The following is a 15,623-nucleotide window of genomic DNA, read 5'->3' as shown; positions in this document are numbered from 1 at the left end:
GGGGTGCCAGATTTCTCCACAAGTGCTCTCTTTTTGACGACTTTTGTACCTTGTTTGCTGTGACAGGTTGAAGTGGTTATTTCCCAGCGCTTCCATTTAACTTGGCTGCTTGGCTGAGAAAGCAGTGGGGCTACCTTGGTGTCTATCAGGTTAATGCCACATCTGTTACACTCACGTCTTATGCATGATGGGTCGTGGAATTCCAAATCTTCTGGTTTGGGGCACATGGTGCTAGTAGATAGGTGGTATACATCTTTATACGTTCCAGGGTGCTGCCCATTCATGCTGTCGATTTTTAGTTGAATATTCTCGCAATATTCGCAAAGGCACCCAATGTACTTGGCTTCAGACTTCGTCTTTACATGAGTGGGACGCTGCTTGTAAAATACTGCGGCAGATACTTGGTGGTCTTGGTTGAGCTCATTGTATTTTTTGTGTAAGTTCTGGATAGTATTTTCCATTATGTGGCGTGGTTTTCCAGATTTCTTGCTGACAAACTTTTTGTCTGGAAGTTTGCAGGAGTTTTCTTCGTAGAATTTGTGGATCAAACTCACTGTTGCAGAAGATGTTTTTTTCCGGCCAGCCTGTTGCTTCTTTGCATTTTGCAGGAGTTTCCGGCTCACGTTGAACCCTCTACTGGCAGCACGCTGCAGATTCCACTTTTTCAGTTGTGATAGAGACGTTGCCAGACTTTTTCTTCTTGCAGCGTGTCTTGGAGCTTTCAGGCTAGTGGCCACTACTTCCATGACGCCATCAGCTAAGCTCCGCTGCTGATGAAATCCTCTTGACTTCGTCAGCATCACACCTGCATTTTTCAGTAATGCCGCCTTCCTTGGTGACGCCTTACTAATTAGTTGAACCGTTGTGCTAACAAAATGTGACCTCCTCTTCGGCATGGCTACTTTGGCACGTTGTAAGCTCTTTCTTCTGGCACTGCTTGATCTCAAATCACCCCCATCTCCATCAAGCTGCTCTTTTTGTTCAGTCAAAGCTTTTGCTGTCTGGTCTAGTTGTCTTTCTTTTGCATTTAGAAGGTCTGCCATTTCATTTAACTTCCTTTCCTTCTCTTCCAATTTGTTCTTCTTTACTTGCAAAGCTACCTCTTTTTCATCTGCCTTGTGTTGATGGTATTTGTGTCGTCTCTTAGCATTATGTTGCATCTGTTGCTCGTGTGTCATCTTAGCTCGCTGTTTTTGCTTTTTGGCTCTTTCTTTTTCCTTCTTTTTCTCATGCTCTTTTCTTGTCACTGGTTTGATTTTTTTGCCATTTTTGGTTGCTTTCTTCTGAGCTTGCCTTTTCCTTTCATTCAATTTGTTCATCCTCTTTCTGCAGCTTTCATTGTATCTTCGTTTTCGCTCCATCCATTTCTCAGCTTCTTCTTTCTCAAGATTAGACAGGTTCCTTTGTTTCAACTTGTCTTCAGCTGTAGCCATCTCTAGCCTGTATAGCCTACTATAATTTTTTGCATCTTCTTGGTTCTTTTTGTACACCTCCGGATTTTTCACTTTTTGTTTGTTTCTCCAATTTTGTGTCTTTGATACAGACGATGCCACGGACTGGATGCTTGACTTTTTTGATCCGTGTTGGTCCCTTATGAAGCCACGAAGCTTTATTTTGAATGGCACTGGCATGGCAATGGCTTTCCTGTAATTGACAGGAAATGTATGACAGATGTAATTTTTATTACAGTTTTAGAAAAACCCAATAATTGTTTTTAATTGTTTTTCATGTGCCCACCATGGTCTTACTTTTTCACAACTACTGTCTCAATATTTATTGCTATAATAATTAATGAAAATTTAATGTATAAATAAATAAAATAATATATATCCATGAATGAGTCAGTAAACTTCCAATAAGTAGGCCTTATTTAAAAAACAAATGTAATTTAAAACAGAATATATCCCTTTCACAGATTTTTTTAAATTTGTTTTTGTTTAGTCCCGCCAGCTTAGTTTTTCACGGCTGGCTCCATATTTACTGTTATTTACTGTAAATGTATGAAAATTAATGATATATCCATGGGTGGCGAGTATGAACACACCAATATAGGCCTATAAAAAATGTAAAAACAGGAAATGTATGACAGATTATATTTTTGTGAAAGTAATGTAGAATCCATACAATTCTGTTTAAAAAAAAAATTCTTGTTCCCACCAGCTTCCCTTTTCACGACTAGTCCAATATTTATTGTTGGTTTATGAAAATAAACATACCATCCATGGTTGAATTGAAACCAATTATCAAGGCCTAAGTATTATTTTTAAAAAAACTTTAAAAAAATAAATAAACAAATTAAAAAAAACTGATTTTCACGTAGAGATAGGTCAGAGACATTTAGAAGGATGTTTTGAATTCAATTTTAAGGGTAGAGATTATTTTATTATTGGTATTATTATAATGGAACTCAAAATCTTGCAATTTCTACTATACAATGTATAAGATATTTGTATTTTCATCGCACAACGTAAATATGAAAGCCCAACCGCGCGAAATCAACTGATGCGAATCAACGCCCGCTTCGCCCCCATTTACATGCAAATATCACACGTACTTCAATATGTAGTGGCTTTTTCGCCCCAACTTAACTCGAACCCAAAAATGTATTCACCCTCAAACTTCATTACCGTGCCAAAAAGCAGTGATCAATTTCGCCGTGTACGAGGATGAAGCTGATTGCGGACTCGGGGGTACTAACAATTCGCAACGATAGAATTCGTGTCCCGGGGTTTTCATTTTACGTTGTGAGAATTATCGTGGAAAATAAACCAGTTAAACTCATAACCAGTCGTTTACATCGACAAAAGTTCATGCCTGAAATAAATATTGACATGTAGAAATTATTTGTTTAACTAATTGTGGATAATTATTGTGATAAAAGTCATAAGAGTCACATATTCATTTCTTCGTAAACTTGGTACACAACAATTCCCGCGTCCCAAATGTTGTTTGGTCTTGAACAACAGAAGTTCTTGAGCCGCATCAACGTCCCGACTCATTATTTTTTTTCAGAACTGAACAATTTAATTAAGATCTACAAATTATTAATAAAATAAGTATAAAGACTGCTATTCTTACCTTCGATTCTTTGTCAAATGCGGATCACAGCGTAAACTTCAAAGCATGCGTAAATATAGGGACACCATAAATAATGTAGCTAAAACTTTGGGAGGAAAACGGCGCGACAAGAAAAGTTTTATCCTGTTTTGTAGACGGGTGCATCCGGGACCTTTTCATCTCAATGCTCGATCCGCTAGGTGCCGCGAGGTGTTCTCGGCGACTCCAGAATGTTTCATTCGTAAATAAAATTTGGGACACCAAATTTACAACTGAAACTGGAGATCTAGATTTTCAAGACAAGTTGTCACAGGGCTTTCATATAACTTCCTTTCGGTTTTCAAAGTTAAAAATGCAATGAAAAGAACGCCAGTTAAACCAACAGCCATCTGCCAAATAAATGTTACAGCATGGGAAACCCCCCAATTTCATGCGTAAATCTCGGGACACGATTATTTACGTTGTGATAATTTTTTTTTTTTACAAAAAAAATAATTATGGCGATGCAGCAAAAAACACAAACAATTATGTTTTGATAGTGACTCTTGATGTTTCTTTTATAATATATTTTAAACCAAACTCAAACAAACCAAGGCAATTTTAACTACTTCAAAACATTTATACTTTGCATGTCACACACAAATAAGAAAAAATAGGGGGACACGATCAAGAATTTTGGCCTCAAAGTAATTTTTTCTTTTTTTTTTTTTAGATTAAATTTCATGATAGTATACCTTGATAACTGGGCAATAGAAATATCAAGATGAAAATCCTACATATAATTCAACTAAGATGGTAAACCATTATTTTTTAGACCATATAACAAAAACACAACTGGCCTCCATAAAAAAATAATGACCCATATACCTCAGACAGTTTCGCTATTCCTATTGGTGGAGGGCGCGTCACGTGTGGGTGTTTAAATATTTGATAATGACCAGTGATTATAGCCGGTCGTGAGCGGATACTCCGCGCTAGTCTTGGTATGGGCGATGCGGACGCTGTCAGTGAGATGGCCATGCTGTGTGTGAAAGGAAAACGAGAACCTGCTGCACCAAGACTATACACGCACGCACACGAAAGAATCAAGAAACTGTCGAAAATAGGCGTCTCCTTCATAACAATTCAACACACAGACGTCGTACATACAGAGCTCAAGCACGTTGGAAACGGATAAGTTTTACAGAGTTTCTTACTTGATTAAACCTTTTAACCAAAAAGGCATTTATGAATGGGAATAAAAGAGTAGTGACTCATTCTTTCCTGACCGTTTAAAACCTTGCAGGGTCGTTGCCGTGTGATAAAGGCCCGAGCTGAAGGCGAAGCCTTTATCACACGGCAACGAAAGAACTCATCGCTAACCCTTTATTCCCTTATTGTATGCGTGACCAACTTACCTTTTATCTTCAGTTCAGACTGATTTAAATAAGCCTCAAGTGAACTATGAATCGACTCTCTTGTATCTGATCTGAAAGGAAAACATAATACACCAACAATTGTTTGAAAATACAAAAAGACATTTATCATGTTTATATACACTAATAAATGTTATGCCCGTCCAAAACAATTTGACTTAAGCAAATTTACTCTACTCTAGTCAAAACAATTTTCATGTTGCATGTTCAAAATCCAAGTTATAATGGGGGGGATCAGTTTGGCTTAGAGGTTTTCTTGTCCATGCTGTAGACCCCAGTTTGAATCCCACCCTCTTTGCATCAACATTGGGGGTTTCAACTTTTTAGTCACTATGGGATTAAAAGGGTTTGAGCCATTTGCAAATTTTCTCCCACATGTCAAACTAAGCATTTATTCTCGTAATGTGTTCAGACGATCCGCCTGGAAAGTCTTTTGGTTTAGTTTGTTAGTGTTTTTCTTAATACTTTTTTTATTTTTTTCCCTTGTGATTATTGGATTAGAAAAACACATTTTGCAAGCTCACACAACCTTCAAACTTCACATATCAAGAATCTTTTCACAAAGAGGTAACTTAGCCACAACAGCCAAACTTTCATGTTTGGAGAAAACCGCAATTAAAGTAGACATTTTCCAAGCATGAAATTTGAGATCCTGAACCATGCAAATATATGTTGTTATTTTAATCACAGTATGAATGGTCTTTGCAAACTTAAAAATCGCCAAATGGAGTGCGACCTTGTCGAAAGTTGAAAATTTAAATGATGATTCCTACCTTAGTAACTAGTAAGAGCATCACCAGAAGATGACAGCGTTGTCTGTGTTACACCTCATTAGTTGTTGATTTATGAATTTAAAGCTCTAAAAGCTATTTTGACAATTTGAACGTATACAAAAAGGGACCTACTTCATTCAGTTGCCCTGAACTGACATAATTTGACCCCCCCCCCCCCTCTTTTGGTCGAGACTGGAAGCTAAAATGAAAATTGTATGTTCCGACACAAAACAATGACCGAACAAGTTTTACTTTTTCAAAAGATGACCAACAAATAGGAAAAGTCCATTTAGGAAAATTTTAGCAAACCATGCACCTGTAATATCAACATCAGCAAGCCAATTTCTGTACTTGTTATATTTACTTACTTGAATAATAACTCCTTTGGTTCTTCATTTTGTTTATAAACAAACAATGAAGGCAGTCTTGTAACTTTCCAATTAGCCACAGAATTGTTCAAGGCTGGTTGTAGCACTCTCACGACCACAACATCTGTCCTAGCCATCGTGTCCAAGATAAGCTATATAAATGTACAAGAAATCAAAACATATAATTTTATATACATAGAATGAGTCTCTTCAAGTCAATACAACGATACAAACCTCCAAGCTGTGAAGTTTCTTGATTATCACAAGCTAAGCCTCATCCTTATCCAGCCTTCTTTGAACATGAACGTCAATCATAATGTTACTCTACCCTTCTTACTTTAGCAACATCTTCAGATCTTCACTCCTTTCAGTCTTACCTCTTTGCATAGTCTATTTACATCATGGTTTTACAGTATATAAATAACCCAAGTATCTAAACGGTGCAAATTAAATTTCTATTTATCGTTGCGGAACCTGCTGCCAAAACATAGGATTCAAACTGCCTCTCGCCACCGGGCAATCTCGGCAATCTAGTTGGTAATAAGACACTGCTCTAGAATTGAAGGGTCATGGGTTCAAATCCCACCCAAGTAATATGCCTGTGATATTTGTTCACAGGACTCTGGAAAGTACTGAGTATACAGTGCTAACACACATCGGTGTACGGGTAAACACCAAAATTAATATCCAAACTGTTGTGGTCTCACCTCTCTCCCAGCATATGATTCGGCATCCTCAAAAACTGTTGCTCTAAACTTGACGCCAGGCTTTGTACTTCTTGTAAAATCTTCAAGTAACCACTTGATCCTGCCAGATAACAAAACATGAGGGCTGTTCAAGTCCAAATTAAATACATACAAGAATGGTGTGTTGACAAACACAGATGCCCCGCTGAGGTTAATCTCATTCATAAATTATTGCTTGGACATTTCTTTTGTTTTAGCAATAATGACCTTTACATTTCCCAAAACAATAGGCTTCTTGGGGACTCTACAACCAGTCCACAAACCAAGTTTGGAGTTGATATGCAAAGTCCCTTTTGAGTTATTGCTACCTGAGTTATTGCTACCTGAGCTACCTAGTGGATCCAAAAACAATAGGCTTCTGGGGGATCCTTAGACCAGTCCACAAAACCAAGTTTGGAGTCGATATGCAAAGTCCCTTTTGAGTTATTGCTACCTGAGCTACCTAGTGGATCCAAAAACAATAGGCTTCTGGGGGATCCTAAGACCAGTCCACAAATCAAGTTTGGAGTTGATACACCAAGTCCCTTTTGAGCTATTGCTACCTGAGCTACGTGTACCAAGTGGATCCAAAAACAATAGGCTTCTGGGGGATCCTTAGACCAGTCCACAAAACCAAGTTTGGAGTCGATATGCAAAGTCCCTTTTGAGTTATTGCTACCTGAGCTACCTAGTGGATCCAAAAACAATAGGCTTCTGGAGGATCCTAGAAACATTTTCCTACCAAAAAAGTAATGGCATATTTGGAAAGCTTACACAATTTCCTTTCCAAAGACACCAATTTCAACCAATTTGACCCAAAGATTACCGATTTATGGTCATTTGAATGTCAGAGGTCAGGCGCATTTTGACCGAAATCAACAAGAAAGAGCATGTCGTAGTGCGAAAACCGTTTATTGGATGTAGTTGAAATTTGAAATTTGAGCTGGTTGAGCCATTATTACCCCATAAAAAAAATTTGAGCAAATTTGAAGAGGGTAGGGTTTAACCCATTGGGTGATGACCCTATATTCGTACTTTCTTGCAAGAGCTCCCATTGGTTTTGTACACGTTTTCCAACTGTGGACCTTTCCTGAACCGTGGACCCTATTGTCCTCATTTGTCATATGTTCCTCGGTTTGAATGTGTAAACCTACTGACACCAACACACACAGAAGGGCAGGGCAAACACCATTTAGCTTGTTTCGTCGACGTGGCATAAAAATACACAAAATATGTTAAAACATTACGGCCCTAGAGTTCTAAAAATTGGGCAGTTATTAGTGGACAATAATATTATGTTCTGGTACACGCTGCAGTTTGTTTCCATTTAAAGCAGAGCCCAATCTTGTATTTTTCAGGTATGAAACTGGTTCTTTTACATGCAAACACATTCTACAACATTAACTGTACATATCCATGAGTCAAAATGTACACTGTACACATAATGGCAATTGTTTTAAAAACCCTGGACACCTTTGGTAAAATTGTCAAAGACACAGGACACCTTTGGTAATTGTCAAAGACCAGTCTTCTCCCTTGGTGTATCTCAACATATGCATAAAATAACAAACCTGTGCAAATTTGAACTGAGTTGGTCGCCAATCTTGTGAGAGAATAATGGAAGAAAAGCACCATTGTCCCACAAGTTGTGTGCTTTCAGATGCTTGATTTTGCGACCTCAGCTGAGGTCTTGAATTCAATTCAAATATTTTAGTGAGAAATTACTTCTTTCTGAAAAACTATGTTATGTCTGAGGGAGCCGTTTCTCACAATGTTGAATACTATCAAAAGCTTTCCATTGCTCGTTACCAAGTCAGTTTTTTTATGCTAACAATAATTTTTAGTAGTTACCAATATTGTCCAGTGCCTTTAAACATTTTAAAGCATACCCCTATCCATAACTATAAGTAAATAATGTAGATTAAAATTAAAATCTTTTACCCAACTGGTTCCAGTCTGGGCCAGTGTGATGGTTTGTAATCTCCGCTGTGTTTGGCGATGTGATCGATCAATGCATGCCTCAAATGTATGACATCTCTTTGGCCTTTATAACAAAACAAAAACAACCAATAAATTAAAGTAATCGTAATTGCAGATCTTCTTTGATTTAGTGTCTTTGATTTTTAAATCATATCTTTGCTATCAAAATTAGTGAAATAATGGGCGATTCCATGAGAAGGTGGAATTTTCTTTAAAAAATGAAATTGCTCCCAGAATTGAATTTTTATCTTTATATCATTCCAAACATGTCCAAGTGTCAGGGAAATTTTGTTTATTCTGTTCGGATATTGTTAACTGTGAAAAAAAATACTTTTCCAATAGTGCACTTTGGTGGGGAAAAAAGTAATGTTTTTTATGGTTTTATCAATTTGACCTATTTTTATAGTCAAGTATCAATTGTCTTTAAAAAAGTATAAATGAGGGCAAGTATGGGCAGTATTCTTTCAGAAAAAATATGTAAAATTTCAATACAACTCAATGTACACTTGTGTCAACACTTGGTTTGAGGTACTCTCAGAGAGCGCAACGCGTGTTACCAAAACACACCCTTTTAAATATAATTACTAAACAACCTGGTTTCAAATGCTGCAAATTTTAATTTTCCTCCTACTAATAAGGGCTTAAAATGTAAAAACAGTAAAAATTTAGATAAATTCTTAACCACCACTTCACAATGAGCCTACGAAAACTGTAACGCGTGTTACCGATGTAACGCTAGTTACCAAGCCCAATACACTATATACAATGGTCAGATGGGCACAGCACAAAGTTTAAAAACAAAAATATTCCTGCCACGTTCCATGGTCTGGTAGGCAAGCATAATGTGAATGAGGTGGAATTACTTTCAACATCCCATGGCAAAGGACATGTCGATGGAATGGGGGGGGGGGGTCAAATTAACGATTCTTAGCTTGGGGAGTTGTTTTTTGTGGTTAATGCCTGGGATTATTTCCGTGGTGAAGTAATGCAAGTAAGTGAAGAAAATGACTTCAGTGTTTTAGGGATGCCCCTGCTTGAAGGAATTGAAAGTTGGCAAGTCCTAAAGATGACAAAACATTTTATTTTAGGAATCATATTATTAGGAAACTGGAGAACCCGTGATAGTAAACAATCGCATGCACTACAAATTTTGGGATATGTAGAACAACTAAAAAAATAAATGAATAAAAAGGTCTATAGCTACTGTTTTGCTCTTCAAATATGATGTGCAACTGATATTGGTTGATAAATTTGAGAAATTGTAACTCAACAATTGAAATAACATCAATAATGTAGCAAGACAAATTGTAACATGTGTTACCATAACGCGTGTTACCTTAAATTTTGTGATATGTAGAGCAAAACGTTAAGAAAAAGGTATATTTAATTTTTTGCTCTTTAAATATGATGTGCAACTGATATTGGTCGATATCTTTTGAGAATTTGTAACTCAACAATTGAAATAACATATAAACATGTAGCTTGGAAAAATTGTAACGCGTGTTACCGTAACGCATGTTACCAACTGTTTTGCAATTTACTAAAAAAGTTACACTTGGATTATTGTTATTATTTTGGTATAATAAACCTAAGCATAGTACTTGATGACAATAGAAACAAGTTTGTTGTAGACTGGTTAGTTTTAGGACAAAGTTGAAATGAAGTTCGGTTTTTTTTTTTGGCTTTCCATTCAGCGTAACGCGTGTTACCGATGTTCGCAGAGTTTTCTCAGCTAAACCAGTTGATCTTTCACTTTTGTGTGAACATAGGGATCTAGCCTAGATATTCAGGTTTTAAAATACAAAAGATGAACACTTAAATCAAAGTAGTCTTGCAGCCAGAGAATCGGCCATATACATTTTTAATAAGTGAGATAAGTGGGTTAAAACAATAAAAATAAAAAATAAATAAATTTTTTGGAGTGACATGTAAGTTCACGACATGATAAGGAAAACTGGGCCATTTCAAGGCCTATTTGTGTGGATCATTATATTCTAAAAAACATCTTTCTAACCTATGCGTTTCATAATAAACAGTAGACCAACTTGCCCAATCCAAGGCAACATGTCCCTTTAAATCTTTAATCGATTACATACCTTTGCTTACATCACCTGTGCCATTTTTCTGCAAAGCCCTGAAAAGCTTAATATCAACAAAAAAGAAAGAAAACAAATTAAATGAATGGCAACAATACAACCTTACAGAAAAAGAAACCTTCAACCACAAGGTCTTCAGGCATGGCATGCAACTTGGCTTTCATTGGGACAAGGGTATAATGTATCCTCAATAGAACACAAGTTCAGTTCTGAAAAGTTTAACAAAAATTAATGAAGAGGCCTGGTAAAGATTTTAAAACATTGTAAATACTGACGGGAAGTGGAAATATTATCGGCAACCACCATATGTTTAAAAACACCTTTTGCCAATGTTTGCTCACAAAATGTAGGTGGTTTTGGGTATAATTAACTTACCCTCAATGTTGGAAAACCCACATCGATGTTTTGACTGCATATTTTAGAGTTCTTTTGATCGACACAATTAACAGCTCCTAATCTTGCAATACTTTGCCAACCTGGACAAAATCAAATAACCAATTAAGTTAAATCCATCGCAAAAGTAGTAATTAAATTCTTATTCACAAATACCCAAGACAGTTTTGCTATTTCTATTGGTGGAGAGCGCGTCATGTGGGTGTCTTTAAACCTTTGTTTATGACCAGTAAAAAGTGTTGAAACATGGGCGTGACACGCGAGGTTGCATCTGTGCTTATAAGACAGTTTCTTCATTCCTATTGGTCGAGAGCAACAGCCGGGACAGTTGTTCCACATCACGCGATACGCGCGACGCGCACAGCATTCCCTTACAAGGAGAAGGAGTTGTTTACCTGATCGGGCCGAGGGCCCTACCATTTCAAAGTTGGAGGGGTGTTGTGTTGAAAGGAATCATTGAACAATTAAAATTTGTGCATTTATTTTACTTTTTGACCAAAAAGTGTTGATGTTTTTTGACCGAAAAGGTATTGAATGGGAATCTAAGTGTGTTGAATCGGTTTACAACCGGTTTACAGCCCGCCGAGGCCTGGTTCTTGATAATTTACCTCAACTTCGTCTCGGTAAAATTATCAAGAACCAGGCCTCGTTGGGTTTAAACCACTAGTTGAAAACCTCTTCACCACACATTGATTCCCTTATTTAAAATGCCAATTATATCTTAAAAATTTGTACTCTCTTTCATTTAAGTTCTTGGTAGAAGGCCAAGTATTTGTATTGGTCTATGGATGTGCCTGGTATGGTATGGTCACATCTTCCCAGAAAAGGGTGCTGGTTGGATGATGGATGGGAACTGTATGTTTACTACTAGTCCATGATGAGTCTTGTAGATGTTCCGCCCCAACTTGATAATGGGACTGGTCCCAACTCCCAACTTGAGTGTTAAAGTTGGGGCGTCCCAACTGTAGTTGGGACAGTAAAACAGGGTACCAGCATGCTGCAGTGGTACTGGGTTGGGTTTTGCTGATGTGTGCTAGTGGTTGTGTGTGCACAGATTAAACAGTGTGAAACAGCTATGTTTTGTGGCCTAAACGCAGCCGCATACATGTACATGTAGTAATACGTACATGTAGTAGAAGGGTTGGGTTGAGTGGGACAACTTATTGTTATCTAGTAGAAAATTACAGTGTTTCGCGTTCGAGCCCAACTGTAAATAAAAATTAACTTGGGTGCATCAAACAAAAATATATATCCTGTGGGTAGGGGCTAAGACAACGAACAACAATACTTTTATACAGTTCAGACTGTCACAACTAGAGTAACTTGTTCCAACTATAGTATGACTAGTACTGTCCCAACTATAGTATGACTAGTACTGTCCCAACTATAGTATGACTAGTACTGTCCCAACTATAGTATGACTAGTACTGTCCCAACTATAGTATGACTAGTACTGTCCCAACTATAGTATGACTAGTACTGTCCCAACTATAGTATGACTAGTACTGTCCCAACTATAGATGAGACCATCCCTATAACAGCTAAAATATTATTAAATGGGCTTGGCCTGTCCCCACTATAGTTGGTACAGTCATCTGGTCATTGGTACAGTTATTAGAACAGACTGGGACTGGGGGTCCAACTACATGTAACTTTGAGTAATGACTGTCCCAAACTGTAGTATGGCTGTCCCATAATAGTTGAGACCACCCCTACCAGCAGATAAAATAATAAATATTATAAAATAAACCCTACTATAGTCATTACTACAATTGGGACCCCCTGCCCTGTCCCGCTTGTTGCAATCCATGCATTAACGATCACGGTTAAATTGATCTTGTTGGGATCTATGGAGATGGTATGGGGACGCCCCACTTTCAACGCTCAAGTTGGGACCACCAACTATAGTTGGGACGATGGACCAGTCCTAACTATAGTTGGGATGATGGGTTGATTATCTAGTTGGGACGAAACAAAGATGCTCAGAGCACACTGATCGCAACGTCAAGTTGAAACCAATTTTCAGAACCACTCATTCAGAGATTACCATACAATTTGTGACCGCTTTACCTTTCTGTATCAGATTTCCACCTATTTGCGATAACGTAACCCTCCTCTCCGGCCGTCGGGAGGAGGGTTACGTTATCGCAACTAATTTCCACCATGCGACGTTTCAAATCCTACTGAACCTGAAGATGAATCTTGATGATCGAACCTTTAGCTAGTCATACCATGGAGGTAGAATTAACTGTACTATCTACTATCATCGTACAGTTCTACTTCTAGAATTGGTGTTCCTCACCATTGCACATGTAGCCCACCTTGTTGAACTGTTAATCAAAAATATGGCTCTCTCTTAACATATCGGTCTCATCACAGTCGACTGTGATGAGACCGATGTTAAAAAGAGAGCCACTTTCTTGGGCTAGAGTAGATAACATTACAAAGAATATATCGGCCAAACTTACCAGAGATATCAACAGCAAAAGCCTTCCATACTGGTGCAAAGTGCACACAGTGTCCACACCAACTAGAATAAAATTGAACAAACCAAGCTTGCTCCGAATTATAAACTGTACTTTTCAAAGTCTTGTTTTCTAGAACCGTTACTTGGTCAGAAATATTATACAAGGACTGAAGAGCAGGTACATTGGCACAATTACAAAATACGTATGCAGTCCAAATAAGAAACACACTAAACACGTATTTCGAATTCAATCTCATTAATGGCAAAACTTCCATATTGCTCAGTAGTGTATGCAGTAGTGTGTGCTACAAAGATACAATACGTGCTACTACTCAGCGCTACTCAGTCTGGTGCTACTGTTGTATGGTACGCTGTGTGGTATACACTGTCACTGTCATGCTGTAGCTCCGCTCTGCCTGTTGATTCTTCATGTTTTATTTAGTTGAAAACATGTGTTGTCGTAGTGGTAAACATTAGTTGTGATAATTAATATCTTGTGTGGTACAATGTCGCGGTTTTAAAGAACCATATGGGAACATTCCCAACGATTACGGCAAGTCATGAAGTTGCACGTCTGGCATGTGAACACTTTACTAGAGTCCTTCTACCGCGTACACTATACGTGCGCTTCCGCACCACACGAAGAAGCTACCGAAACTGAAGCTAGAAATAACCAGCCGTGTTCCAGAACACATACAGTACAGGGATGTGACAACATTTTCATTTTGCTCAATTCTGAAGGTGAAGATCTGTTTTATTCGAACGATTTCTAAAATATTAACCATAAATCACAATTTGTTAATTGATAATATAAAATTTTATTAACTATTAATGCTTTTAAAGCAAACAATTATAGAGAACTAATTACAAAAATGTAAGTTATAGTAAAACCGAGCCAAATCCGAGTCATTGTGCCTTTCGCATTGGTTGTAGAGCCGAGGCAGCTGGGGGACAGATATGACAGGGTCGGCAATTTCTAGCATGAATTAATGCCATCAGGGCCAGCAGATTTAGAATGATTGAGAAAATTAAGCAATTTGTGAACTTCAGAGGGGGAGTTGGATATTCCTCTGAGGGGTGAGTAGCCAACGCGATCCCCACAGCCTTAATATCAGGAAGATGTCAGTAAAAATAAGTGGGTGTATCAGGAGTACTGAAATGAGATTGTTAAAAGATTGTTAAAAGATTGTTAAATTTATGACAGATCACCTGAGGATTAGAAACATCGGCATTATCAATGCGAAAACTGTGAGCTACATGAGAGGACCGCTTGCTATTAAAGGCAGTGGACACTATTGGTAACTACTCAAAATAATCATTATCATAAAACATTTCTTGATTACGAGTAATAGGGAGAGGTTGATAGTATAAAACGTTGTGAGAAACAGCTCCCTCTGAAGTGACGTAGTTTTTGAAAAAGAAGTTATTTTCCACGAATTTGATTTCGAGACCTCAGATTTTGAATTTGAGGTCTCGAAATCAAGCATCTGAAAGCACACAACTTCGTGTGACTGGGGTGTTTTTTCTTTCTCTATTATCTCGCAACTTCGACGACCGATTGAGCTCAAATTTTCACAGGTTTGTTATGTTATGTATAATTATGTTGAGATACACCAACTGTGAAGACTGGTCTTTGACAATTACCAATAGTGTCTACTGTCTTTAACAAAAGACCAGAACTTTTTAGGGTGGTCGAGGTTAAAGGAACACGTTGCCTTGGATCGATCGAGTTGGTCTTTGAAAAGCGTTTGTAACCATTTGTTATAAAATGCATATGGGTAGAAAGATGTTGTAAGTAGAATACAATGATCCACACATAACAAGTATCACTCGAAATTGCGTGGTTTTCCTTTTACCTCGTCGACTAACACGGTCGGCCGGCCATTTATGGGAGTAAATTTGTTGACTCCCATAAATGGCCGACCGTGTTAGTTCGCAAAGTAACAGGAAAACCACGCAATTTCGAGGCAAATTTGTGTGGATCATTGTATGATATGCATTTTATTACAAACGGTTACAAACGCATTTCAAAGACTAACTCGACCGATCCAAGGCAATGTGTTCCTTTAATGAGCTGATCCATGTCCAATGCTGTCGAGCTGTCCTGTAAGACTTTTGACTGTCCCAGAAGAGGTTCATCAGAAGTAAAAGAAATGTTAAATTCACCGCAGATAGCCAGGTAATTTTGGCTAATAACCAAAACAGAGCTGAGACTCTCCTGAAAAAGGTCATGCCATTGAGCAGATGCGCTAGGTGGTCTGGAGCAGCATCCAAATTAGTCTTGGTTCCAAGACCGTGTTGCGCGGTCACACACAACCAACGTTCCGATTATCACGGCAAAAACTGTAC

The 15,623-nt window shown here is 37.9% G+C and overlaps 1 protein-coding gene across 2 annotated transcripts in view; it reads right to left on the bottom strand.

The window, feature by feature from the left end:
- LOC139947944 (sulfhydryl oxidase 1-like) overlaps positions 1 to 13,901 on the bottom strand; it is a 30,859-nt gene extending 16,958 nt beyond the window's left edge. For both annotated transcript variants that reach the window (XM_071945820.1, XM_071945822.1), the window contains exons 1-7: positions 13,276 to 13,901; positions 10,790 to 10,890; positions 10,415 to 10,460; positions 8,280 to 8,382; positions 6,321 to 6,420; positions 5,614 to 5,765; positions 4,455 to 4,525 (exon numbers count right to left, since the gene is read on the bottom strand). In XM_071945820.1, coding sequence (XP_071801921.1) covers positions 4,455 to 4,525; positions 5,614 to 5,765; positions 6,321 to 6,420; positions 8,280 to 8,382; positions 10,415 to 10,460; positions 10,790 to 10,890; positions 13,276 to 13,549 — 847 coding nt within the window. In that variant the 5' untranslated portion in view covers positions 13,550 to 13,901. The remainder of the gene's footprint in view (positions 1 to 4,454; positions 4,526 to 5,613; positions 5,766 to 6,320; positions 6,421 to 8,279; positions 8,383 to 10,414; positions 10,461 to 10,789; positions 10,891 to 13,275) is intronic.
- Between the last annotated feature and the right edge of the window lie 1,722 nt (positions 13,902 to 15,623).

Source organism: Asterias amurensis, chromosome 15, assembly GCF_032118995.1.
Source record: "Asterias amurensis chromosome 15, ASM3211899v1".
NCBI classification, from domain to species: domain Eukaryota; kingdom Metazoa; phylum Echinodermata; class Asteroidea; order Forcipulatida; family Asteriidae; genus Asterias; species Asterias amurensis.
The sequence above is the reverse complement of the archived record's forward strand: the minus strand, read 5'-3'. Positions and strand labels throughout refer to the sequence as shown.